The sequence below is a fragment of the Glycine max genome, chromosome 3, assembly GCF_000004515.6.
Source record: "Glycine max cultivar Williams 82 chromosome 3, Glycine_max_v4.0, whole genome shotgun sequence".
NCBI classification, from domain to species: domain Eukaryota; kingdom Viridiplantae; phylum Streptophyta; class Magnoliopsida; order Fabales; family Fabaceae; genus Glycine; species Glycine max.
The window spans coordinates 43,777,957-43,803,648 of NC_016090.4; the positions used below are offsets into that span (position 1 = coordinate 43,777,957).

Sequence of the window (25,692 nt, forward strand, 5' to 3'; positions counted from 1 at the left end):
TTAGAGATGTCTCTATCACTTTCGGAAGACACGTGAGTCTGCTTAGAGGTAAGGTATGAGTTATTCACAATTGGGGGTTAGTGAGAACATGTGTAGGGATCTTTAGAGGATTAAATTGAGGTTTTATTTTGGGATATTTATTAAATTAAAATTTTTCCTTTATGATTATAAATAAAATATTAATGTTCTGATGAGAATTGCTTGATAAATTATGCTCTTGATATTTGTATATTTTGACCTATGATTTTGAAATACTTGTGTAATATTAATTGAGGAGTTTTAGTCCTCAGGTTGTGATAATTTTTTTGTATAAATTGTTATATTGAGGATATGAAATGATGATTCAAATTGTGAGTATGTGGTGAATTGAACATGTGATGAATGGTGAAATACATGTATATTGAGATGTGTATTGTGTTGTGAGCTATGAATGATACAATCACACAACTGTAAGACCCTTTAAGGGCGATAAATTTTACGCAACGAGTATTGTGATGGGATCCATTGTGGGAACCCGACGAGTTTAATCACAAGCGCGACGAGTTAAAATGATTTTGAAAATAATTGAGTAGTTGTGTGTATTGCATAGTTCATAGGTAAAGTCAATATGATTCATGAGGTGTGATAACATGCTATTTTGAGATTATATCATTGTAATTGAGATTGAATGTATGTGATAAACTGAGTATGCACGTGATTGAGATGTTGTGTGCATTGAGTTGTAAACTGTGAATTGCACAATCACACGACTATAAGACTCTTTAAGGGCGACAAATTAATGCTAATATTCTTTAAGGGCGATGAGTTAATGCTAAGATCCTTAAAGGGCGACGAGTTAAAAATATTTGAGAATAATTGAGGAGTCGTGTGTTTTGTACAGTTTATAGATAGAGTTTGTGTGCTAAAATGTTTTCTGGATTGAACCTGAATCAGGAGGGAGAGACCCTGACAGACTCTTCGGAGTGTAGGCCTTGGGGGTCACCCGATTTGAGTGCTCCTTTAAGCCTATGTTGATCCCATATGGTTGAAGCATTCTCGCAAAATACTGTGACCCTGACTGGTCTCCCTATGATATTACCTAGTGAGAGTGACTTGACTTGCTAGTGTGTGGTTTGTCTTGTCATGTACTTCTAGGCGCCCGACGAGATTTTTCACTGACATGGTACCACATTGCATATAGCATTGAGTCTTAGTGTATCTGCTGCATAACGCTTGTGTATTGTTCTATATTGATTGATTTGATATTGTGTTTTGACTATTGAGTATGCAAATGTTGTAAAAATGAATGAGACGTGTGATAAAATAACGTGAATTATGCTCAAGTGAATTGTATTTTGTTATATAATATTTATACCTATATGTTGTCTTATTTTTTCTCTATTAGTTAGGAATGTGATAACTCACTCTCTCTGTTGTTTGTGTTTAGATCCTGTGATGATCTTGAACTTTGTGTTCGGGGGAGCAGATGACTAGGTGAGTTATCTTAAGGAACCTTGTGCTGAAGGACGTCGAGACACAATATGTGACATTAGGGTATAAGTTGCTATATTAATTGTATGAAGTCTTGGATAACCTTGTTTTGAGCCGAAATAATTTATTAATTATTTGAACAAGTTTTATTATGATGTTAGAAAGGTGAATGTGAACCTTCTATCCTCTTGAAAGACTTGTATTTAAATGTGTTTTAAATTTTTTTTAATTAAGTTTGATTTCTTATTTCTTTTATTAGTAGTACATATATTTATGGGGTAGAGGCTGTCACAGTACCCAGACTAAAAAAAATTCTAACCAACTTGTTATTGTAAAGGAAAATGTTTCTTCTACATCCATATGCTAATATACACTGATAGAAAGAAAATATATATAATAGAGAAAAGTGATAAATGTAATAGAAAATTGATTTAACAAGAAGGGTGAGAAAATAAATTACGAGTGTCAATAAGAATTTTAAAATTGAGGTGTCTAAATATTACTACTCTATCTAAAATACCTTCAGAATAAATAAGCAAGAAATTAAATTAAGTTAATTTTACTACAAGATATTTCAATACATACATAATTATCTCTTAAAACATCTTCCCACTTAAATTAGAATGGTCAAATCTGTGATAAGGAAGCTTGAATACAATTTTCTCATTCAATTTGTTAGGTTACTTTCTCATATTTACTACATCAGTATTCCGATGATATATGAAACATTGAAACCTCACAAAATTTACCATTCCCACAAGTGTTACTGGTCATAATGATTACACTTTTTTTTTTCATTTTGCATTACTAGTCATAATTTAACATTAAAACCATAAAAAAACTTCGTACCTCATTGCTCGGAGGCTCTTCGTTATTCGAAGGTATCGGGTAGACAGCCTTACCCTTGCATATGCAAAGAGGTTGTTTCCGGATTCGAACCCATGACCAACAAGTCACCAAGGCACAACTTTACCGTTGTACCAAGGCTCGCCCTCAATTTAACATTAAAACCATGCTGTAAAAAAAATGATAAAACCCTCCTAAACAACTAAAATATGATACAATTGTGTTTAAATTTTCTCGTGTATATATAGTATATCAAACTGTAACTGTGCTTACAAAAAAAAAATAAAAACCGAATGGCACAAAGTGTAAATTAAACACATGTATAAATGATAAAAAAAAAGAAAAAAGAACACATGCACGTATAAATTATTTTGCTAGCAAATATAGTATCAAGGTAAACCGTTCTCAGAATAAAAGGCAGATATAGCAAGAGCAAACATGAAGAGAAGTATCCATAATAATCCAACATTGTATTGCATATATAGCATAACATAATAATACAAATAAGATATTATCGATTATGATCCAGTAACCACAAGCTAATTAAGTGATCCAACGGTTACGAAGCCACGCCAGAATCCTCTGAATGGTTTACCTAGAAAATATATAGCACGAGAGTTGAGGATGATCGAAGAAATGTTCTCCTTCAACTAGTATTTTCATAGGCACCACAGAAGCAGTGATTAAAATAGAAATACCGTTCCAACGCATTACTAAAGTTGAGAAGGCAAAGACACCTAAGAATTGGCAAAAATAAAGACTTTGATGAATTGATTGGTGGAGAAACCTCGAAGAAGCACTATATAAAGCCAGCTGAGGCCATGGACACTTCACCGGCATCTCCAAAGCATCCCCCCCAAGCTACAAGCACCCAAAGGGGAGGAATAATAATAAGCCTAACTTCTAAGGCCAAAAAAAAAAAAAAAATAGCAAATATGTCAGGAAAGATCATTATCTCGGCTGTTTCTCTCATCCTGGTGGTGGGTGTGGCAATCGGCGTGGTGGTCGCCGTGAACAAGAAGGGCGAGGATCCTGCAGTTGAATCCCACCAAAAATACGTAGGGGTCATATGCCAAAACACCGATGAGAAAAAGCTCTGCCATGACACCCTGAGCTCCGTGAAGGGCATGGACAGCGCTGACCCCAAGGCCTACATCGCCACCGCTGTGAAAGCCACCATGGACAGCGTGACCAGGGCCTTCAACATGAGCGACAGGCTCACCACAGAGTACGGTGGCAGCGATAACGGAACCAAGATGGCCCTTGACGACTGCAAGGACCTCTTGCAATCAGCCATCGAGAGCCTCCAGCTCAGCACTGACATGGTTCACAACAACAACGTCCAGGCCGTGCATAACCAACAGGCTGATTTCAAGAACTGGCTCAGCGCTGTCATCTCTTACCAACAGGCCTGCACGGAGGGTTTTGACGATGCCAAAGACGGTGAGAAGAAGATCAAGGAGCAGTTGCAGACCCAGACCTTGGACAATGTTCAGAAACTCACTGGCATCACCCTTGACATTGTGAGTTCTTTGTCCCACATCCTCGAGCAGTTCGGCTTAAAGTTTAATCTTAAACCCGCATCTCGTCGTCTTCTCAGCGAGGATGGGTTCCCCACTTGGTTCTCTGCTGGTGATCGCAAGCTCTTGGCTCGTGGATGGAGAGCACGTATCAAGCCCAATGTTGTGGTTGCCAAGGATGGCTCTGGTCAGTTCAATACCGTTGCTCAGGCTATTGCTTCATACCCTAAGAATAACCAGGGTAGGTACATTATCTACGTTAAGGCCGGTGTCTATGACGAGTACATCACCGTTCCCAAGACTGCAGTCAACATTCTCATGTACGGTGATGGCCCTGCTAAGACCATCATCACCGGTCGCAAGAACTACGTCGAAGGTGTCAAGACCATGCAAACTGCCACTTTCGGTAATTTATTTAATTCATTCCACGTACCCTTATCTCATATATATGAATGAATGAATTGATTTATTTTGCATGCATGCTGCAGCCAACACTGCCGAAGGCTTCATTGCCAAGGCAATGACATTCCAGAACACAGCCGGTGCTGAGGGCCACCAAGCCGTTGCATTCAGGAACCAAGGAGACAGATCAGCTCTGGTTGGTTGCCACATTTTGGGGTACCAAGACACCTTGTACGTCCAGACCAACAGGCAATTCTACCGCAACTGCGTGATCTCTGGCACAGTGGACTTCATCTTTGGCACCTCCCCCACCGTGATCCAGCACTCAGTGATCATCGTGAGGAAGCCCTTGGACAACCAGTTCAACACGATCACCGCCGACGGAACATCCATGAAGAACATGGATACAGGAATCGTGATCCAGGGTTGCAACATCATCCCAGAAGCCGAACTCTTCCCTACAAGATTCCAGGTGAAGTCATACCTTGGAAGGCCATGGAAGCAATTCTCAAGGACAATTGTGATGGAATCCACCGTGGGTGACTTCCTTCACCCGGAAGGATGGTGCCCATGGGCCGGTGAACACTTCGAAGACACCCTGTACTATGCTGAATACAACAACGATGGACCTGGTGCCAACGTTAACGGAAGGATCAAGTGGAAGGGTTACCGCGGTCTCATTAGCCAGCAAGAAGCTGCTCAGTTCACCCCTGCCCAATTCCTCCAGGCTGGTTCCAACGGTGGAACTGACTGGTTGAAGGCTCTCCATGTTCCTCATGCACTTAACTTCATGAAAGCTTGAAATTAAACCAAATATCTATCAATGCTCACATTATTAATTGAGTGTTAGCGTTTGTCATGTTGAGGGTCATAGTCCGTGTGACAATTTGTTATTCTTTGCATTTATCTTTGGAGGTCTCCGGATAATATTTTTAATAAAAATTAGATAATTTATTTCGATTAACTAACATATTCTTTCATTTCCTATCATCACACAATTTTGGTGCCTGCCCAAGAAAATTTATTATTATTATTATTATAGACTTGACTTTAATGCTAATCATAATTGCTTCTCAACACTACTTAATTAATTGGTTATTCCTAAATAAATAATTCTTCAAACGATAATATATTAGTTCATTTTCATCGAATTAAAAGTGTAACTAATATTGATTTAATTATTTAAAATATTGAAATAGAAAGTAATTATCTGGGAGAAACTCTTAGGTAAGCTCAAATCTAACATATCATTCTTAATAACAACAAATAAAAATTTTACAACTAATAAATAAAAATTAGAATATCAAGTACAATAAAATTAAATTTAATATTAGTTTTTTTTTTCTATAATCTTCTTCCTAATTTTTGTTAATTTGAATAGAGTTGAAATATATACAAGATTGTAATTCGAATATAGAAAATATAATTTTAATTTAAAAATAATATATTTTAGTGGTGTAAAAAACTATAATATTTTATTTTAAATAATAAATTTTTAATGCAAATAAAACAGGTTGGTTTTAAGTAATTGTAAAACTTTGTTGCTGTTGAGTTTATAATTTTAATTAAGATTGATAATAAATATCACTGTAATATTGATATTCAGTATATTTTAAAAAAGAAATACATATTGAGTTTGATTCAATATATAATAGTTTAAAATTAAAATCAAACTCTAATTATAATTATAATAATGAATAATTTTTATAAGGAAAAATTACATTAAAATATTTAAAAATTTAAAAATTTATTATATCATTTCAAATCTTATAAATCCATTAAAATAAAAACTATAAAATCATAATAATAATTTTTTTAAAAGAATCTCAAAATTCATTATATTGTCTTTCAAAATTCACAAGAATTTTTTATACATGATAATCTTTTAAAATCAAAATACAATACATTTTCTTATGAGATTTTTTGTAGGGTCAAAAAAAGCGGAAAGTGCCCCCAGTATAATACAAATAAACCATAGGAGTAGTCATTATAATTTACTAAAAAAATGGTACACTCTTAATAAGACTTTCCTATACTTTTTATTTATATTTACTACATAGTAATATTACTTAAATTTCGAATCCTCTTATACCTCCTGGTTTTTTATTTTATTTTTTGATAAATTATACCTCCTGGAATAAAAAAAGGAAAATATGATGAATGAAATAATAATTGCCCCGTCTTTTTTTATTGTGAATGAAATAAAATGATGAAATTAGACAATTTTATCCATTAGTAAACAAGAACTAAGGCATAACCCTTCAAAGGGGCCCAAAGGCCATGCCCGGTGGAAGGAAGAGCAGGAAGCTGGGCCCAATGGGCTTTTGTAGCGGGTCGACTACTGACGATCACGAATCACCACAGTTTTCAGTTTCACGACCTCACTGTCTCTGCTGAAACGTGAAAGCAAAACAGAGAAGAGGAGCTGCGGAACTCTTCACTTCATCTCAGCGAGACAGATAGAAAAAGCATTAACGATGAGATTTCACGGTAACTTTATTATTTGCCGTTATCTTTCTCGGTTGCGAAATCAATTCAATTCAAACTTCGAATTCCCACTCCCGAATTTCCGGCATCGAGCTCCATTCTTCCTCCGTTCTTACTCTGCCGGTAATTCTTCGTTCAATCTGTTTGTATATTCATATTTCATCATTCATTTAATTATTTTAATTTCAACGTTATATTCGTTGATTAATATGGATTGTTCAGCGCAAACGTTATTATTGGTTTGATACGACGTTGTTTTGCTCTGAATGCCACTTTAAGTAGTGTAACTATTGTTGTTAACAGAAGTGCCAGCTCAACTGTCTCCGGAGCTCTTAAACATAATGGAGCAAAGACTCTCCGCTATTGAGTACAGGACTTCTTGTCTTAACAATTTTCTAAATCAGGTAATGTAGTTTCTATTTTTTTTTTTCTTCAAAATTTCTCTCTCATTCTCTTAAATGTTTTGTTCATTGGTTTTAATGGAACTTCTTATTTGTTTGAGAATTCATTGCATTTTGGTCCTATATTATGGTTAATGTGCAACTGCAATTGTAGTCATCCAATAATATTTTTCTTAAAATTAGTCTCCTTTATTTTTTATTTTTTTTACTACAATCTAGTCTTTTGAAGAGGAAGAAATTTTTTTGATGGTTTGATTGATGGTTTTAAGGTAGAGAAAAACCATTAGAAGGATTTGATTATATAACAATTAAAGGATTAAATCTGAGCAGAAATTTGTTTAGGGATCATAATCATGCATTAGCCTTAATAGGACCAAAATAAACCTAAGCTTAATCTTATAATTTAATTGTGATTGAGTTGATTATCTTATGATTAATTTCTGTTGCTGATTGAAGACAGCCAGAAGCATCACCATCAGAGTATGCAAGAGCTAACAAGGAGCTGCGGAAGCTAAGTGGCTCTGTGGACCTTATTAAGGAATTGAGGGCCAAACAGAAGGTAATGAGTTGGTGCAAGTTTACCTTAGAAAACAACTTTCCTAAAATTGCAAGTGGTGTTACAGGCTTTTGTTTCGTTGTTCCTTCTGTGATAATATTTTACCACATAGCCTTTAGGCAGCATACTATCTATCTATTTGCATTACTTGAGTGTTTTATTTACCATGCTTTTCTGGTTTAAAGAAATAAGGAAAAGGGGGAGGATAAGTTAGTATTTTTTTTTTTTTTTGGGGGGGGGGGGGGGGGGGGGGTGTGTGTGGGATTATATTATCTAATGTTACCTTTTTACTATCTGCAGGAAATTGATGGCTTGAAGTCACTAATGGCTGAATGTTCTGAGGATAAAGACATGCTTAATATGGCTACTGAGGAAATGGGTCAGGCAGTGGAAGAAGAAAGAAAACTGCAAAATTTGCTGCTGAAGTCATTACTTCCTAAGGATGATGCTGATGAAAGGGATTGCATTTTAGAGGTGCGAGCAGGTAAAATGTTACTGATGATAATGGATATCTATTACTAATGTTCATCAAACAAAATGCTTCAATGAATGTTTGCTAAATTGTCTTAGGTCTTGTCCATCACTTTACTATTATACCTGCTTGCTTTTGTCTCTACGCTTTTCTTTCATCCCCATTTTCATTTTGTTATACCATTTTTGACCAGGCACTGGTGGGGAGGAGGCTTCCTTGTTTGCAATGGATATCTTTAGAATGTAAGGTTACATTTATGTCACTGTAATTTGATCAGAGTCAGGAACTCTTGTTAGTTTTCTAAAAGGGATCTTGTCTGACATGATGTAGGTATGAGAAGTATGCTCTCGAGAAAGGCTGGAAGTTTGAAGTAGTAGATATAGCTCAATCTGATCATAAAGGATACAAGGTACATATTTCATATATTAATGCGCACTAAATATGACCTGATTTTCAGTGCTTTACCACTTTAAGTGTTTTGAAATATTGATTGCAGTCCACCATGCATTGGAACCTTCTGTTAGCAAGAATTGAATTTCATCTTGCAACTGATGTACTTTGGACTATTCTTTCTCAGGAGGCTAGTGCTGCAATTGCAGGAGACGGTGTTTTCAGGAAACTAAAATTTGAGAGTGGAATTCATAGGGTCCAGGTTTTAGTCACCACCTCTCAGATATATATGTCTACAACTAAATCTACTTTTGGTAATCACTAACATTCTTTTTTAACAGCGAGTTCCTGTGACAGAAAAGTCAGGACGGATTCATACCAGTGCTGTTTCTGTTGCAATCCTTCCTCAGGCTGATGAGGTAATTAGCAATCACCCCTTATGAATCAATGGCCTGTGATCAGAATCTTGAATGCTTGTTGTTTTTAAGAATATAAAAAAGTGTGTTCAACTGTTGGTTACTCTAAAATAATTATAAAGGAAGTCTAACAGACAGATGTGTTCCTACTTTTTCTCTTGCTGGTGTCTCATAAATATTATGCATGTGCCCATATGCAGGTGGATGTTCAATTGAAGAATGAAGACTTAAGAATCGATACCTATAGATCTGGTGGTTCAGGTGGTCAGCATGCAAATACAACCAACAGTGCTGTTAGAGTAACCCACATTCCAACAGGGATTATGATTACTATACAAGATGAGCGTTCTCAACATATGGTTAGTGATCCAAAATTTTGGCATGATTCACATTTAATATATTTTTTTTGGAAATGTGCATTTTTGTTTTATTTAGTACACACTCTCCTTTTTTTTGTATTTATAAAGTGATTCAATTAACTCGAAAATGCTCTCTGTGAGCTGAAGTTAATAATTGTGCTACAATTCCTCTTATTGACGTGTAATTTAACTGTTCCTGAATAAATTTTATTACCTATACTTAAGAAATTAATTTTTGAGGCAATATGTTTTGGTGTGTAAAAACTTGGTAATTTCTTGTCGTAGTTGTGCTTTTCATCTGAGATGGATGAAGCCATCAGCATATTTCCAATTAATTGAATTGCATGCTACATTTGTTTTCTCAGTTGAGGCAGGCAGCTTAAATTTGGAGTACGCTTTGTGTTTGTTGTTAATGTGTTCATTTAGAAAAGCATGCCTGTGGTAGAGTCGCATTTTGGTCTGAAAACTTTCTGTCTGAGTACGTGGATTTGTGAACTTGTAGAAGAAGCAGAAGAAATCATTATGAAAGTTCTTCCCCCCCATATTAGGTTTCTTTCCTTTAAACGTTTTTTGTTTCAGTGATTAATATATTTATTGTAAGGGCCACTCTTAGGTATTTGATGAGGGAGGCTTGGTTGATTATGATCTGCGATAAATTCACTGTTTTATTTCCTCTGTTCTACATTTTTCTTTTTACATTCTATCTCTGCCTTCTCATTTCTGCTTAGAACAAGGCCAAAGCTCTCAAGGTACTGTGTGCAAAACTATATGAAATGGAAAGGCTCAGACTTCGGAGTAGCCGATCAAAGCTTCGATTAGAGCAGGTAGAAGAGATTTCTTAGTAAACTCCTTTGAATTGCCATACCTTTTTTCTTTCTGCATTGACTTGGTATTTGTCAAACTGTACAGATTGGTAGTGGGGATAGATCTGAACGCATCAGAACATACAATTTTCCTCAGGGCCGTGTAACTGATCATAGAGTTGGTATCACTTATCACTCGGTAGATGATGTGATGCAAGGTGAAAATCTTGATGTCTTCATTGATGCTCTTCTATTGCAAGAAGAAATGGATGCAATGGCAACTTTTAGTTCGTCTCAGTAAAACCAGTGGATTCAATTCAGCTTTTCCTGATTATTAATAATGTCTTATTGGTGTAATTTACTTCTGAAAAGATTAAAAGTTTCATATTTTGCTTCTGGTGCAAGGCAGAGGAAGAAGTCGAGATAACATATCACCGAGTGATGTGTGTATGATTAAGTTATGATTAGCATGTTTACTTGTATTTCAATATTATGGCAAAAGCCTGTCCTTGATATTACTTGCACATAAATCGATAAAAGAAGTCTTTAACTTATTGTATCAATAACGTTGGTTTGATATTAATGTGTCTGCGTACATTACTCAAACTTCAACAGTTAAACTTCCTGCAGCAGTAAATGAGAAATCAATTTCCCTCCTTAAAAAAGTTACTTCAAAGGCTAAAATTTGGACTAATAGAAGACGTTAAAACGGTTTGGTTTATTATGATTAGAATTAATTAATTGTCACCACTGCAATAGGGAAATTTCAAATACATTTCCGGATTTCAGTCTACAAGATGTTGATAATAATAGATTTAATTACTCATTTAGTTTATATAATTTTTAAATTTATTTCTTTTAGTCTTTATAGGAATCTGTTAGAAATTAAAATATAAATTTTAGGGACTAAAAAATTATTTATTAATTATAGAGACTAAAATAGATAAATTTAAAAATTATAATGACTAAATAAGTAATTAAACTGTGAGCACATATATAACCTAAAAAAATCTGAAAAAAAGCAAAAAATTAAAATAAATGGTTAGATTAAATTTACACATATCTCTAAAAATATAATAATGGAATAGGCCACAGGACCTATAGTAGGGTTCAGCACTGTAAATAATAGTATTCAAAAGAAAATATCCCTTTTAACCATTAAATAAAAAGAAAAGTAGAATTAGCTTTAGGATAAAAAGAAAATTTATTATTTAGAAGGATTATATCAATACTAGTAAAATTATGTTTGGAGGGTTATTTCTTAGTTAAATTTTTTTTTTTCTAAATATTTCTTAGTTAAGCTTTTTCATCTAATAGTTACAATCACTAAACTTCAATATAACTTTATTATTGAAAATTGAATACAACAAATTTGATTCTAAATTTTTGCCTTCCAGATCTCAGTCCTTCTACTCACAACAACACTTGAAAGTGACCCAATTATATTTGGCTAGGCATCCAATCGCGTCGAATCTTTCATAAAGACAAAGCATTATTCAATCGTAATTCCTTTTCTTGCAAGGTAGACTATTGAAATTTGCATGAAAAAAATAAATTAATAAATGATTGATAGATAGCTTGCGATTATTCCCTGCCGTTCATCTTCCATGTTGCACCCATAAAATATAAAAATAAAATGCATGTACGTTTCAAAATGACATGCTCTAGCTCCACATGACATCGATTGGGTAGATATTTTGGTACAATTAATTGCTAGATTTGGGACCCTATAAAAAAATAGAGATCCCAACTTGGGCAAGAAATGGATAACGAGTTACTTTATTTAATCCATTGTTTATCATATGTTTCCTGTTTCGGTGCCATAGGATCCACTTTTCATTATCACAAGTATACATCATAAATCTGCCGAAAACGTAGATCGACAATATTTGTATAATGCAAAGACATTTTTGTTTGGGTACAGAAAGGCCCTTTTAAATACACGAATGATAACTATTTGGCACAACATTGCAAACATCTAACTCTCCATAAACATCATAAGGGGGTGTTAGATTTTGTCTAGAGTACATATACCATGAAATCACCTAATGTGAATGAATTACCAGGAAATCCTCAATTTCCTCAAAGTACCCTGAAGGGATCCATGGAAGATTTTGCTAAGAGTTTGAGTGGATGGAGTTGGGAGGAGAACAAATTGTTTGAGCTAGCTTTGGCAGTGGTGGATGAGCAACACCCTGAACGATGGGAAGTGGTTGCAGCCATGGTTGGAGGAGAAAAAAGTGCTGGAGATGTTCAAGAACATTATGTGATCCTTCTGGAGGATTTACTCGTTATAGAATCTGGAAAATTGGACCATACACTTGGAGAAGTTGTGCCTTTTGTCCTTGTTGAGTGTAAAGATTCCATATGCTTGTCCGACAATGATACAAGCATGTAACTTTCTTTTATTTGGTGGAACATAATATTTTTAGAATGGAAGCAAGAGATATCTATTATGAACTTGCTTGGTCTCATGTTTCTGTTAATCAAGCTGTTTGCTGTATTATGTTCATTCCAGCTTGGTCATTCAATTGGAGCAACTTGGCTCATGGTAATTCATTTATATGCTTCTCTTTTTTCCCTCTCTTGTTCTTTTTTCTGTTTGGTTGAGAAGTTTCACACCAACACCTTGGGCTTTCTGTGGACTGTGGGGGCAGGTTTCGTTTTGTAGCTGTTGTTTTGGTTCTTCATTATTTTTATGGGGCAACCAGGTTGATTCTTGGTGATTTTCTTTTTTTTTTTTTTTTCCATTTCATTGTTGGATTCAATTGATTAAAGTCCCTTGCTGTTAGCTACTGTCTTTTGATGCTTGAATTATGCCAAAACACAAAGGTTCTGCTAGAGAATCATATCCATTTTAAGTTGCAATCACATGGCCACTCGGTGATGATTAGGAATTCAAACAACAAGGATAAGGCAATCGTTAGAAGGAGTCACCAGGCCAGCTTTAAATTGAGACAAAATTAGAAAAAAAAATTAATTAGTTCATCTCATACCACATCAAATCGTGAATTCAAACGAGCTGATTAAATGTTTGATAAATACATTATTACAATTTGTCACCCTTTTACTATTTCTAACATTTTAAGTTTTCAACAAATGATGGCCAGCAACATACTACTAGTATACAGTACAAAGGACTAAATGAAATGCCTGATTTGATTTCAGTGTCCATCTTTATATACATAAATTTTATGTGCATTGGAATCTAAAATGTCACATAGCTTGCAGGAACCTTGGTTGATAATTCTTGCTTCACACACCGTTGTCAGAAGGCTTCTGAACCGCATATTGAAGTGTGGCAAAATCTGTATCCTGTCCATCATAAAAGTTATATTGTGACTAGAATCGTGCTTGTGGAATGAGTTTCACATGACAGAAGCAATTATTAACCTTAAATTAAACAGACATAAAATAATCAGTGACACAACTGCGGAGACAATTGTGCATGGTCAAGCAGAGCTGAAGCAATCAGAGCCAATCTAATAGGGCTGTTGTAAGATTTAAAAAAACATTGCGTCAAATAGAGCAGCAACACCTAGAGCAAATCTAATTGCGTAGCAGATAAAATGTTCATTTGAACCCTTTAACACATTTGGATAACAGATTAGAGAAGCACATTCCATAAATAACAAATAAATAAATAAATAGAGAGGGAAATGGAGTTGGAATAGGAAAGAGACAGAGCCAGGGAAGAGGCAGTGCATGAGCGTAGCCACAACAGATCTCTCTCTCTCTCTCTCCTTTCATTCTCACTTTACCATTTTCTGTTGATAGCTCCATTCGTGCCCTGCCTGTTCCCAGCCTTTGTCCTGTCTCTTCCTGTTAACTCCCTCACCCTTTGGATGGATTAACTTACCTCAATCCTTATCAACATTATTAACCACCTTTGCCCAGAAAATGTCCCTTCTAAGTTCTAACAAGGTTCCCTCAATTCTCAAATATTACCCTCTCAAAACTGGGCTTTCAGATCACTCTTGAGCATAGGTTTCATTCAGTCCCTCTCTATATATAATAATAATAATTGTACCACAAGGAGGAATGAATGGTTTGTAGTACAAGCATGTACTAACAAATTTCAGTTCAACGCTCCTCTGTACTACTTCATATTATTGGTAGTACACTAATACTAATACCATTGCTAAGTGAAAAAGAACCTTCTGGGTATGTGTCCTAGTACCTTTCACCAAGTGGTACTGAAAGATACAAGATGTCTCCACTCTTCCACTATGCTTTTCTTCTCGTAGGAGGCGCTGAAATTCAAATTAAAAAAACTAATAATTTAACTTTTATATGTATTGCAATGTAATTTTTTTTACAATATTAATTAATCAAAAATCACAATAGATATAACTTTTTTAAGTAACTATTATAAAAGTGATTATCATACATGATAGTGACAGTGGCATTATCATTACATATACTGTTTTCTCTTAAAAATATATGTATGAAAATCTTTTGTGTTTATGGAAATAGATGAAAACCTAATTTGGTTGTGATGGAAAACAGGTTAAGGTAAAATTTGAGGCGCAAAAAGTCAAATGGATGAATGAATATAATGACAATTGATCTAATAATCATGTGACGCTGAAAGCAACGGTTATTCTTTCAGAAGAAGTGCAACTAGCACCATCAAAATCCAAATTTTACTGCAATTTCACCAAAGAAATTAAACTACCGAACATGATCCGTCTTGCTCGAGTTTTTGGTGTGATTGCCCGTGACGTGAAGGAGCCGCAACTATAGAAATATTCCTAGTCAGGATAATATAAGGAGAGAACAGGTAATTGCTATTTATCCATGTAATAATGTACATGTCCCACGAAAAGAACTCCTAATTCAATTTTCATGGTTATGGTCATAATCAATATCATTACCTTATTCATAGAAAATATCATTAACTTTGGATAGTGATATATAACCATACATACAAAAAGAGAAGCTGGTATATATGCCAAGCTAAAATGGAGCGAGTATGGTCTATTTGCCTCATTGCGAGCAAACCAACAAAGGATCATGCCAGATCCCATGTAGTGTTGAGGATTACATTCACATGAGTAAGGTGAGAAACACATGGTGGGTCCTTCCAACTTCTGAAATTTTGCATCTCGACACAATCCAAAAGGATTCTGATGTGCTCAAGGATTGCTTAACAGGGAGTCCTTCGCGGGCCGTGAGGAGTGGAACCAGTGAACCTCAACATGCATGTTTCAGTTCATAGAGAAGGGACTAACCAATGAGATATTTACAAATTATTCAGATTTAAATTTGTATTTGTTCACGTAATATATTGCTTTTTTAGTATTAGTCTTTATAAATTTTTTTTTTAGTTTAAAAAACACTTTTAATACTTTATATTTTCATTTAAATTCAATTTAATCCTTTATTTTTTAAAAAAAAATAATTTGATCATTTATCTTTTAAATTTGATTTAATTTAGTCATTCCAAAACAATGAATGTTTTTAATTTTAAATCGTTTTTGGATTGATTTAAGAGGTAAAATTTAGAACCCAACAAACAAAAAAGGAGCATAAGTATGGTGAAAGTGCCTTGAAATTGAATCCATGAGCAATAAAAAAAATACTATTAAATTCTTATTTAATTGTTCATCAATCAAACTCATTTTTCACAAGAGTTTGTATCATGTCCAAAAAATTTGGGTTTTATAATTTTTATGTAAATAAATTCAATGTGACAAGTTTTACACATGAAACAATAAAAAAAAGATTTAAAATGGTATCCCAAAATTAAAAATGATCATTGTTTTGAAGGATCAAATTGAAAAGATAAATGATCAAATCAAAATTTTTAACATAAAGGGACTAAAAATCATTATTCTCATACATGAAATATTTCAAAGACAAAGAATAATTTTCCTGATTTTAATTTTCTTGCATTGTATGCTCATCAAACTAGTATTTGTATGTTATTTTTCTATCTATCTCAAGCTATAGACACCTCTTGTGTGTTCAAATATCTTTTTCCTTAATATATATTTCAAGTCCTCACAAATGGGTGACATTCTAACAGGTTGAAACAGATGAAGCATACCGAAATTTGAACAGAGTTAAGCATAAAATTTAAGGTTCTATGGATAATAATATCAGTTGTCCCCGTTCCCAAACTCTGAATTATGTTGTCTTAGGCCATTGTTATGGTCGTTCGTTCTATTATGTACTGTGTGGCTGATGCAGAATTGTATAGTCCGTAGTACCCAACTGTCAAGTGTATTTTCTTAGAACAGTACCAGTATAATTACTTGCATTTCAAATTCTTTGGCATTTTGAAGATATGGCGTTTCAAGCGGGTAAAGTAATTATACAGGGTATCTCAATTATTGTTCAACGAAATGTTCCGTTTGGATACTTAAAGTAACAATTTAAGAATTCTTTAGAATTTTAATCTTTGTTAAAATTGGGAATTTGAAATTTCACACTGCGTTTAATCTAAAATTCATTGTTTAGATGTCTTTTATATAAAGAATTTAAAATTTTGAAATTTTAAAACAAAATTTTAAACATCTAAAGACATGGAATTTTAATTTCCTTTTCTAAAATGTGAGAAATTAAAATTCTCTTCTTGACAGAAGAACCTTTCAAAAAATTTGTGTATTTTTTATATATAACCTGCATCCTCTTTTTCACCTGAAAAGTTCCGAAAATCTCGTTCACTCGTAACTCTTCCCTTATGCCGATGATCCTCTTCTTCAAAAAATACCGTCTGAGCTTGTGGAGCGTCGATCGAATGTGGATGTAGGGGGACACGTAGAACTGCACCCGCGGGGAGCATCCGTCGCTTTCTATCACACGGTGAAAGTGCTTGTCGGCACGGAGGACCTGGACCATGCCTTGCGTCATTGACTAAATGTTGTGGTCAGGTATAGTGGTGTACACCCTTCATGTCTCAGTTTTCCTATGAGTTCTCATGCCGCATCAATATTCTTCTCTTTGGAAGCACATTAATCATATTTTGTCTTCTCTTTACATTTATTTTTTTTCACCCTTACAATTTTAATTTTTTTTTATCCAAACACAAAATTTTGAAAATAAAAAAATTTCAATTAAAGTATTTGAAATTCTTAAAATTTTAAATTCCTGCATCCAAACACGCTTTAAAAGACATGAAATTTCTAAAATTTCTCATTTGTGAACAGAAGAGTGTGTCTGGAACTCATTGATACTTTTTTCCTATCTGTGTATTTTATTTTCTATCCCTTCCAATCCCTCATTCGTTGTTGTTTTACTCCGGTGAACCTTACTCATCGAAATCCCAACCCACTAACAATCATCTCTGTTGCAGCCCAAACCAGTCGACAATCATTTGCACACTCTCCTCCATGGAATCCAAATCACTAGTAGAAAGAGTTGAACCAAATCACTGACAAAGAGAGAAGATTACCAGCGAACCTTAAAACAAATGAATGAATATTTGAAATATGGAAAATAGGCTACTAGAACCCAATATGTGATTTTATGGTGAATTGAACTAAGAAATACAGAAGAAACATGGTTTTATACATGACTGGTAGTGCTAAAAATAAGGAAGCAAACTCCTAGACTTTGGCTAAATTTAAATGACAAATGATTCTCCTAGTATGTTTGCAACAACAATTTGAATTGCATAAATCAAGGGATACTAACAAAATTAAAGATTGAACCATAGACATATCAAATGCTTAACCTTCGCTATTGTGGCATGCATTATTTGTCACACCCCCTTTAATGCATGCTCCTTTTTCATAATTTCAAGTTGTTCTTAGAACTTCTCAAACAATGGTTTCACCAATGCCTTTGTAAAAATATCAGCCAGATGCTTCTTTGTATGAATCTTCTTCAAATCAATCTCCTTATTCAACACCTTTTCTCTAACAAAGTGGTGATGCACTTCTATATGTTTGGTGCATCTGTGAAATACTGGATTTGATGATAATTTAATAGCATTTTTTCATTATCACAAAAGAGCTCCATTGTGTAATCCACTTTGTGTAAAACTAAGCTCTTTATCCAAATGATTTCCTGTGCTGCAAGAGTGGTTGCCACGTATTCTACTTTCGTGCTTGAAAGAGAAATAATAGCTTGTTTTTCTCTTGGAGAAGAGTTTTTCAAGCGTCTCCCATACCTTTGGTGTGTCAAGATCTCTATGTGATCAATTAATTCCTTGCTAACAGTCGTTCTCAGAGCAAACAACGCTTTCCCGCATTTTACCTTCCACTTTCGTTGAGCCTCCGTCCTATTCGGTGTATCTGGTGGCATTTCAGTATCATTTCCCACCATGAGATCCCATAAATCTTGCCCCGGGAGAAAAGCTTCCATGCACAACCACCAGCAGTTGTAGTTCGATCCTACAAGTTTCTCAACACCAAACTGCATATTTGATTTGTTTCCTCCAGCTTGCGAATCCATGAAAACCAGTTCAGTCTGCCTTCAATTCTTAGAGCCAAAAACTGAAAAAGAAAAAAGCCCAGATCAGAGTCCAAGCTCTAGATACCATAAAACAAACTCTTTTGGCATTCTGAAATTCTCTATCCAAACACATATAAAGCAACGGGAATTCATTCATTTTCATTGTCAATAAAACAAGAGATGCGTTGCGTGAATAGATTGTTGTTGCGGACGCCATGTTCCCGCCCCCGCAACATGTGTACGGTTACATCAGCAAAGCTTAATTTCATGATCAACGCTTGCATACAAGACAACAACATAAACAATGCTCGCAAACTGTTTGACGAAAACCCCTCGTCCCGCAACCTCGTATCCTGGAACATGATGATGACCGGTTACGTTAAACACCATCAAATTGAATATGCCCAGCACCTGTTCGATCAAATGTCCTTCAAAGACACGGTTTCCTGGAATATCATGCTCTCTGGTTTTCACAGAATCACAAACTCTGATGGGTTGTATCATTGTTTCTTGCAGATGGAAGAGCTGGTGTGGCCCCCGATGACTATACCGTCTCCACGGTACTCAGAGCGGTTATAAGCACTGAGTTGGATGTTTTGGTCCCCCCCAGCTTCACACTCGAGCGCTGCATTTGGCACTTAACTTGAGTGTGTTTGTTGGGTCTTCGTTGATCAGAGCTTATGCCAGCTTAAGAGACGAGGAGGCTTTTAAGCGAGCGTTTGATGATATATTGGCGAAAGATGTCACGTCTTGGAATGCTTTGGTTTCTGGTTATATGGAAGTGGGAAGTATGGATGATGCTCAAACAACCTTTGATATGATGCCTGAGAGAAACATAATTTCCTGGACTACTTTGGTGAATGGTTATATCAGGAACAAGAGGATAAACAAAGCAAGGTCTGTTTTTAACAAAATGAGTGAGAGGAATGTGGTGTCTTGGACGGCAATGATTAGTGGGTATGTGCAAAATAAGAGATTTACGGATGCGCTGAAGCTTTTTCTTCTGATGTTTAATTCGGGAACTCGTCCCAATCATTTCACATTTTCAAGTGTGTTAGATGCATGTGCTGGTTATTCCTCTCTTTTGATGGGAATGCAGGTGCACCTGTATTTTATCAAGTCTGGCATACCAGAGGATGTCATCTCATTAACCTCGCTTGTGGATATGTATGCAAAATGTGGGGATATGGATGCAGCATTTTGTGTTTTTGAGTCCATTCCGAATAAGAATTTGGTGTCATGGAATTCAATATTTGGTGGCTGTGCAAGGCACGGGCTAGCTACCCGAGTGCTGGAGGAGTTTGATAGGATGAAAAAAGCAGGTGTTATACCAGATGAAGTTACTTTTGTAAATGTGTTGTCAGCGTGTGTGCATGCTGGTCTTGTTGAAGAAGGTGAAAAGCACTTTACTTCTATGTTGACCAAGTATGGAATCCAAGCAGAGATGGAGCACTATACTTGCATGGTGGACCTCTATGGAAGAGCAGGGCGATTTGATGAAGCTTTAAAATCAATCAGGAATATGCCATTTGAGCCTGCGTGGTGTTGTGGGGTGCGTTGCTTGCAGCTTGTGACCTGCATTCAAATTTAGAAATTGGAGAGTATGCTGCAGAGAGGATCCCCAAACTGGAGAGCAATCGTCCTGTTTCTTACTCAATTCTTTCAAAGATCCAAGTTGAGAAAGGAATATGGAGCGGTATAAATGAATTGAGGGACATGATGAAGTACGGTGGAATAATTAAATTATAAATTTATTTATTCACTCTTTTATTTATTTATTATTCTTTTAGAAATATATAAAAGTCATTAAACATGAATATAATATTGCTCTTTTTATTTCTCCCATTTAATCAGCTTCATCATCACCCTAGAAGTTAAATGATATATAAAAGACTAAAATAAAATTTGGACCAATTCTACGATCTATATGATGGATGTCTCACCATTAGTTTTCATAGTTGCTGCAGTATCCATCCTTTATATGACAATTTTTGGTTAGATTCATTAATCAGTTGTGACACTAAAATCAAATTGTAATTTAAGCACTTCAAATATTGTATGAAAGAATACTTTTCTTGGTATTATTCAAGAGACTTGGCAGCGTTTGTCAACTACTCACCATTGAGCCCACTTAGTCAACATTTGAAACCACGACATTCGCTAATCGCTGCTACTGCTTCCGATGTCAAGGCTTGTGCATGCTGCATTTGCTTTGATTGCTTAATATATTGCCATGTTCAGTTCCTCGTCTTGTTCCACGAGGACGACCACATCTCCACCACTCAGAATAACTAGTACTAGTATTGTCTTTCCTGTTTTTCAGCCATGAAAATGATAGAACGACGGTCAAATTAAATAGGTCATTAAAAACAGTTATTTAAGATTGGAAAACCTTGTGTGTCTGTTAATTTTCCAGGAGACAAAGATATATATATATATATACACACACACACGTAAGATTAAAGCATCATTACAACTACTTAATTTAAGCTTGTTTGCATAGTTACAACTAATTACATAATAAATACAGACTTCAATTCTTATTGTGTTCCTAAAAAAAATTCAACTGCTTTCTAATTTCCTGAAATATCCTAATAAATATAGATGAAGTTTTACGTAAAAACTGGATTTAGATCAAATTTTATCATCCCCAGGCCAGTATGTTTTAGATAAAACATTGAACTGATTTTGGGTCCAGCAAACCTAAAATATATAAATTATACCAAACATTTTGTCTTTGCAAAGTACTGCAGAGGCATTAGCACCAAAAAATTGAACGAGCACTGCAAAACACACAATTGCACAAATGTCAAATAAGAAAATAAATCATTTGACCTATTTAGTTGTTGTTTTTCACGTGCATGCACGTTCACTTTTATTCACTGACACAACAAAAAGCCAAAACCAGTTTGTCGTTTGGTGAATTTACAAATTCCCAATGTGTACAACTGATTAGAGTGGGCCTTCACTCTTCAACCTTGGGCTATGCAAGCTAGTACCTCAGGAGCAGGGTGCAGTGATACATTTTAATCATCTCACCAATTTTATTTTTTTTATTACTATTTTTATAATATCATAAATTTTATTATATTTATATATATATTTTTTAAGTTGAGTTTGATTATGAAAAATAAAATTAAAAAAAAATTATTAAAAAATATTTAAATTAAAATAGTACATAAAAATGTGAAACGCATAATTTTTTTTGAAAATTTCCTCTTTTCTTTTAGTGTATAACTACGAGACAATAAAAATTGAACCTAAATTTTTTGTGCAAGTCAACTCTAGTGGATGAAAAACCAATAGCTTGATTCTATTTACTACTCATCTTTCGGTATAACTAATTGACCAATTATGTTTGAATAGAAACATGAGTTCCGATTAACGGGAGCCAATGATGACGAAACGCAAATAAGAATTTAAATTTTAACACAAAAAGAAATCTGATAGTAATTATCATTATGCCAAAATCAATTAAAAAATAAAAAAGAGATATATTTGAGCTCATTATAGAGGTTAAAAGTTCCTCAAGGTTAAGTCGAAAGAGACTGCACATAAATACACGTAACATGACTATTCACGTGGTGATAAAATGGGTGGCCAGCACCAAAGCAAGCTTCGTCTCAGCTGTTTTCTCATGACGATCTTTTTCTTGTGTCCCCGGGCATACTAACTTGTAGAGTTCATGATGTTTAATTTACACGTCAACTTAGAAACAAATAATTCTAGAATTTCACGTTTTCCACTATGATCCACGTGAATTTCTCCTTTTAAATTTCATATAATTCAAACTGATTAATTTTAAAGTGTTTATCATTTATTTTAAATTTATATAAACTTCAATTGTAAAGATTAAACTTAATAACTTATACGGTTCCTCTCAAAAAAAAAAAAACTTATACTGGAATCAACCAACCAACCACATTATAAGAGACTATTTCAATATATTATGTTTTATATAATTAAAAATTCCAAGTTATTGTGAGCCAAATTCTTTTAACTATAAATCAATACATAAACAAATAGTAGGTTAAAATGTTTTAATTACTGCAGCACAATACCGAATTTTTCCCATGTATGTAACCAGTTGAACGGCGAGACAAAATGAAATAATGCCTCTATCCTCCTCTATAATCGATGTAATTTCTGTACAAAATATTGCTCCAAATAATTCAATTACTATCACCCCTAAGAAAAAAAAATAGTATTTATCAACAATTTTTGCAGGGGAGGATTATCTTCCCTGGTTCTTCCTTTTGCAAAAAAAAAAAAAATGCTTTGCCACTTGCAAGCTTCTGTACTGAAACAATTATGTATCCTACTCTGTCATAAACTCCCCCCCAATAGATTAGGTAGTGTTATCTTCCCACAGTTAGAGGGGTCTAGCTTCCTGAATTGATCACAAATTTGCAAAACATCTTTTTCCTGTATTTTACCCATCTCTTTCAGCTTGAAGATTACATACTCTGACTTGCTGAAAACAAAAGCAAGTAGGGATGAAGAGTAATGGCAGATGGAAATTGCTAGTAAGAACAGTATCTAACAAAATTATCCTTTAAAATAATCAAATAATTCATTGATGACTCGCACTCTCTGCCCCTACCTGTACACTCCGCATGGTGCATGAAACATCCAGACACGGTTAATATTATCTTTATGTAGAAAGTGACATTTTCCACAAGAGATGACAGTCCACCAAAGTAAACAAGTATAGAAAAAATAAATAAATCCCCTCCAATCTATAATGCTGAATCAAACAACTTATAATTGTGTCCGCACATTACCACTATTTTTTAATTAACAATATTTTAATGCACCTCCAGATTTCAGGAATCATAACATATGCACTCCATAACCAACACATGATGTAAGCTATTGTAATTGAGGGGCATGGTATTTTATTAGAATATCCTAATTATGGAATCCAAGGTATTAGGAGCTATTTTCCTACTGATTAGATACCCAGAATTGCAATCAGGCCCCAATTGGTTACTTCGCCTAATACTCAACAATCAGGCCCCAGATGCAGACACACAATTGTGGTTGTGAAGCGGCGACAGTGAGTAAAAAAATCTTGATATTGTGGCCGCAATTTTGGTTGCTGACTGCTGCTTCTTTTTTTTAAAATTGGTAACAAGGTTTTAAAAATTGATCCATAATGGCAATTTCAGTTGCAATATCAAAGTTTTTAGACTTTTTTGTAAGTGCATAGTAACTCCAATTGTTGGCCGCATTTATATGTAATTTCTTACAATGTTAAAGATGGTGATGAAACTGCAATCTCAACCACAACCGCAATTTAAAACATAACAAAAGCAATAAAACATTGGAGCTAAAGTGATGATGCTATTGATACCTGATGAAACCAGTGTTGTTGATATCAGCAGCAAGCAAATCCTCAACTGTAATTTCCCTATGCAAAACCTTCTTAGCCATTCTCCGATGCCTTCTATCGATTCTAGCCTCAGCCAAATAGAGAAAAGCCCGAGCCACCATGAGAGTAGAAAATAGCAACCAAATAGCTGCAAATAACCGACCAGGAAGAGTCTTAAAAGCTCGGTCCCCATACCCAACCGTTGTGACAGACATAACCGACAAGTAAATAGAATCAACCCAATCCAACCCTTCAACAAAGTACAAAACCAAACCCCCAATCCCAATACACAGCACCACAACCCCAAGCGCCAAACCAACCTTCAACCTGATCCTCATCCTCCCCTTCGCCACGTCAACGATGTAATTCCTAGCAGAAAAACCTTCCCTTTGATCACTCGCACCCATTTGTAGCCCCGTGAGGATCATGTTCTCTTGCAAATCCAGAACGAAGTTAACAAGCCCGCTGAGGAGTATGTCTATGAACCCAAACCCCACCAAGACAAAAGCGCAAGCAAAGATTTTGGTGAATGGGGTTAACGGCGCTATGTCTCCGTAACCTATGGTGCACATGGTGACTATGCAAAAGTAAAGGGCGTCGACGACGGGGTGTGTTTCGATGCCGGAAAAACGGTCCCTGTTGAAGGAGTATATGGCGACTCCTATGGAGAGGTACATGGCGAGTAACCAAATGCCTTGTCGTATAATGGAACTGGTTTGAGGTTTGGGGAGTTGGGGTGTCTTAGGTTTGAGGTCTCGCATGGTCACCATCGCAGGTGCTGTCTTGCAGCGACTCAGTTTTTTCTTCTTGGGAGGTTGTTGTTGTTCGGATTGAATCTCCTGGGCGGCGGCGTCACGCGCGCGTGTGGTGGTGGTGACGTCGTTGAAGGACTTGGAAGAAGGAAGAAGAAAATCGGTGATGGGTTGGGAAGTGGTAGTAGTGAGAAGAAATGGCTCGTCTTCCATAGCAGAAAACAAAAGAAGTTAAGACAACATAAAGAAGAAGGGATGAGTTTTCATAATTGTATCGTTCAGCCACCAAACACAGTCATCACTTGGACGGGGGCCCATGCCACGTCGCCTGGTGGTTGGCTTATTTCAAGCATGAGACCAGACTGTCCTTTTTTATATTCCTTTCGGGATTAATACTAACAAGTCATTTACTCATTCTATAAAAGTTAACAACTAAATTAATTTATTACTGTATTCCATTTCCAAACTTTAGTACTATTTTCATTTTTAAGGCTTTTTTTTTTCAAATAAACGTTGATTATTGTATTTTATCTAAGGGGGTTAAGTGTGTGTCTATGTGACAATTGAGTTTACTAGGGTAGATTATCTCTAAAAACTAATTTGATAAATGAATCTGATGGTGAAAATCTAATTCAACTTATTTTAAAAATAAAATATCTAATTGAACTTAAATAAGATTAGATACTTCGGTTGATTGATTTAACTTGTAAGTTAATCGGATTTTATGAGTTTGTAAGTCAACTCACAAATTATTTATTGTTAGTTTTTTTATCAATAAATGAAAACTTTTTATTGAAATTAAGAAATAATTTTTTTATTGATAAATATTGGTTATTAGTTTTGTTAATTGAAGAGATTTAATTCACATAATCTTGTTTGAAAAATGTTAGTTATCCTTGTAGCTCTTAGAATTTAAATATTTGAATAATTCATGCATCTTTGTTATAATTATGTTGGATGTACAGCAATTTGCATGGTATAACAACACCCTTAATTTGACAAGTTAATCTAGTTCGATCTATTCTATGTATATTATTATTG

At 34.9% G+C, this 25,692-nt stretch overlaps 4 protein-coding genes, 1 long non-coding RNA gene, 1 other non-coding gene and 1 pseudogene across 9 annotated transcripts; 4 read left to right on the plus strand and 3 right to left on the minus strand.

The window, feature by feature from the left end:
- The first annotated feature begins 2,086 nt into the window (after positions 1–2,086).
- On the plus strand, positions 2,087–5,196 carry LOC100815015 (pectinesterase). The gene is made up of 2 exons (XM_003521568.4): positions 2,087–4,242; positions 4,325–5,196. The coding sequence occupies exons 1-2, from the start codon at positions 3,138–3,140 to the stop codon at positions 5,038–5,040; spliced, it is 1,821 nt and encodes a 606-aa protein (XP_003521616.2). The 5' UTR covers positions 2,087–3,137; the 3' UTR covers positions 5,041–5,196.
- A 1,399-nt stretch (positions 5,197–6,595) lies between these two features.
- LOC100800412 (peptide chain release factor 1, mitochondrial) lies at positions 6,596–10,685 on the plus strand. Of its 2 annotated transcripts, none has more exons than XM_003520720.5 (11): positions 6,596–6,848; positions 7,029–7,129; positions 7,587–7,685; positions 7,983–8,166; positions 8,348–8,396; positions 8,485–8,563; positions 8,732–8,806; positions 8,886–8,963; positions 9,161–9,319; positions 10,048–10,143; positions 10,229–10,685. In XM_003520720.5, exons 1-11 carry the CDS (start codon positions 6,716–6,718, stop codon positions 10,421–10,423), a joined length of 1,248 nt encoding a protein of 415 aa, XP_003520768.1. In that variant the 5' UTR covers positions 6,596–6,715; the 3' UTR covers positions 10,424–10,685. The 2 variants fall into 2 exon arrangements, with proteins under 2 accessions (XP_003520768.1, XP_014629454.1); XM_014773968.3 differs by having other exon boundaries at positions 6,604–6,848; positions 8,651–8,806.
- A 1,277-nt stretch (positions 10,686–11,962) lies between these two features.
- Positions 11,963–12,685, plus strand: LOC106798110 (protein RADIALIS-like 3). Its single transcript, XM_041014191.1, has one exon. The coding sequence runs from the start codon at positions 12,158–12,160 to the stop codon at positions 12,518–12,520; it is 363 nt and encodes a 120-aa protein (XP_040870125.1). The 5' UTR covers positions 11,963–12,157; the 3' UTR covers positions 12,521–12,685.
- A 401-nt stretch (positions 12,686–13,086) lies between these two features.
- On the minus strand, positions 13,087–14,105 carry LOC100500404 (uncharacterized). 2 transcript variants are annotated; one of them, NR_157218.1, is made up of 2 exons: positions 13,982–14,101; positions 13,089–13,437 (listed from the first exon to the last, which is right to left on the minus strand). It is a non-coding gene; the product is annotated as an uncharacterized lncRNA (long non-coding RNA). The 2 variants fall into 2 exon arrangements; NR_157217.1 differs by having other exon boundaries at positions 13,087–14,105.
- Positions 13,803–13,934, minus strand: MIR408B (microRNA MIR408b). Its single transcript, NR_048864.1, has one exon. It is a non-coding gene; the product is annotated as a microRNA MIR408b (primary transcript).
- A 4,061-nt stretch (positions 14,106–18,166) lies between the features above and the next one.
- Positions 18,167–20,283, plus strand: LOC102664792 (pentatricopeptide repeat-containing protein At4g16835, mitochondrial-like; annotated as a pseudogene).
- A 361-nt stretch (positions 20,284–20,644) lies between these two features.
- On the minus strand, positions 20,645–25,033 carry LOC100801488 (two-pore potassium channel 5). 2 transcript variants are annotated; one of them, XM_014773970.3, is made up of 2 exons: positions 23,882–25,033; positions 20,645–20,837 (listed from the first exon to the last, which is right to left on the minus strand). In XM_014773970.3, the coding sequence occupies exons 1-2, from the start codon at positions 24,862–24,864 to the stop codon at positions 20,711–20,713; spliced, it is 1,110 nt and encodes a 369-aa protein (XP_014629456.1). In that variant the 5' UTR covers positions 24,865–25,033; the 3' UTR covers positions 20,645–20,710. The 2 variants fall into 2 exon arrangements, with proteins under 2 accessions (XP_014629456.1, XP_003520770.1); XM_003520722.5 differs by lacking the exon at positions 20,645–20,837 and adding an exon at positions 22,613–22,999 and having other exon boundaries at positions 23,882–25,024.
- Between the last annotated feature and the right edge of the window lie 659 nt (positions 25,034–25,692).

Coding starts and splice junctions, on each gene's coding strand:
- LOC100815015 (XM_003521568.4), top strand. CDS start 3,138: ATGGACACTTCACCGGCATCTCCAAAGCATCCCCCCCAAGCTACAAGC. Junction 4,243..4,324: donor CATGCAAACTGCCACTTTCG/GTAATTTATTTA, acceptor TGCATGCTGCAG/CCAACACTGCCGAAGGCTTC.
- LOC106798110 (XM_041014191.1), top strand. CDS start 12,158: ATGAAATCACCTAATGTGAATGAATTACCAGGAAATCCTCAATTTCCT.
- LOC100800412 (XM_014773968.3), top strand. CDS start 6,716: ATGAGATTTCACGGTAACTTTATTATTTGCCGTTATCTTTCTCGGTTG. Junction 6,849..7,028: donor CCTCCGTTCTTACTCTGCCG/GTAATTCTTCGT, acceptor TGTTGTTAACAG/AAGTGCCAGCTCAACTGTCT. Junction 9,320..10,047: donor ATGAGCGTTCTCAACATATG/GTTAGTGATCCA, acceptor ATTTCTGCTTAG/AACAAGGCCAAAGCTCTCAA.
- LOC100801488 (XM_003520722.5), bottom strand. CDS start 24,864: ATGGAAGACGAGCCATTTCTTCTCACTACTACCACTTCCCAACCCATC. Junction 23,000..23,881: donor AACAACACTGGTTTCATCAG/GTATCAATAGCA, acceptor TTTTGTTTTCAG/CAAGTCAGAGTATGTAATCT.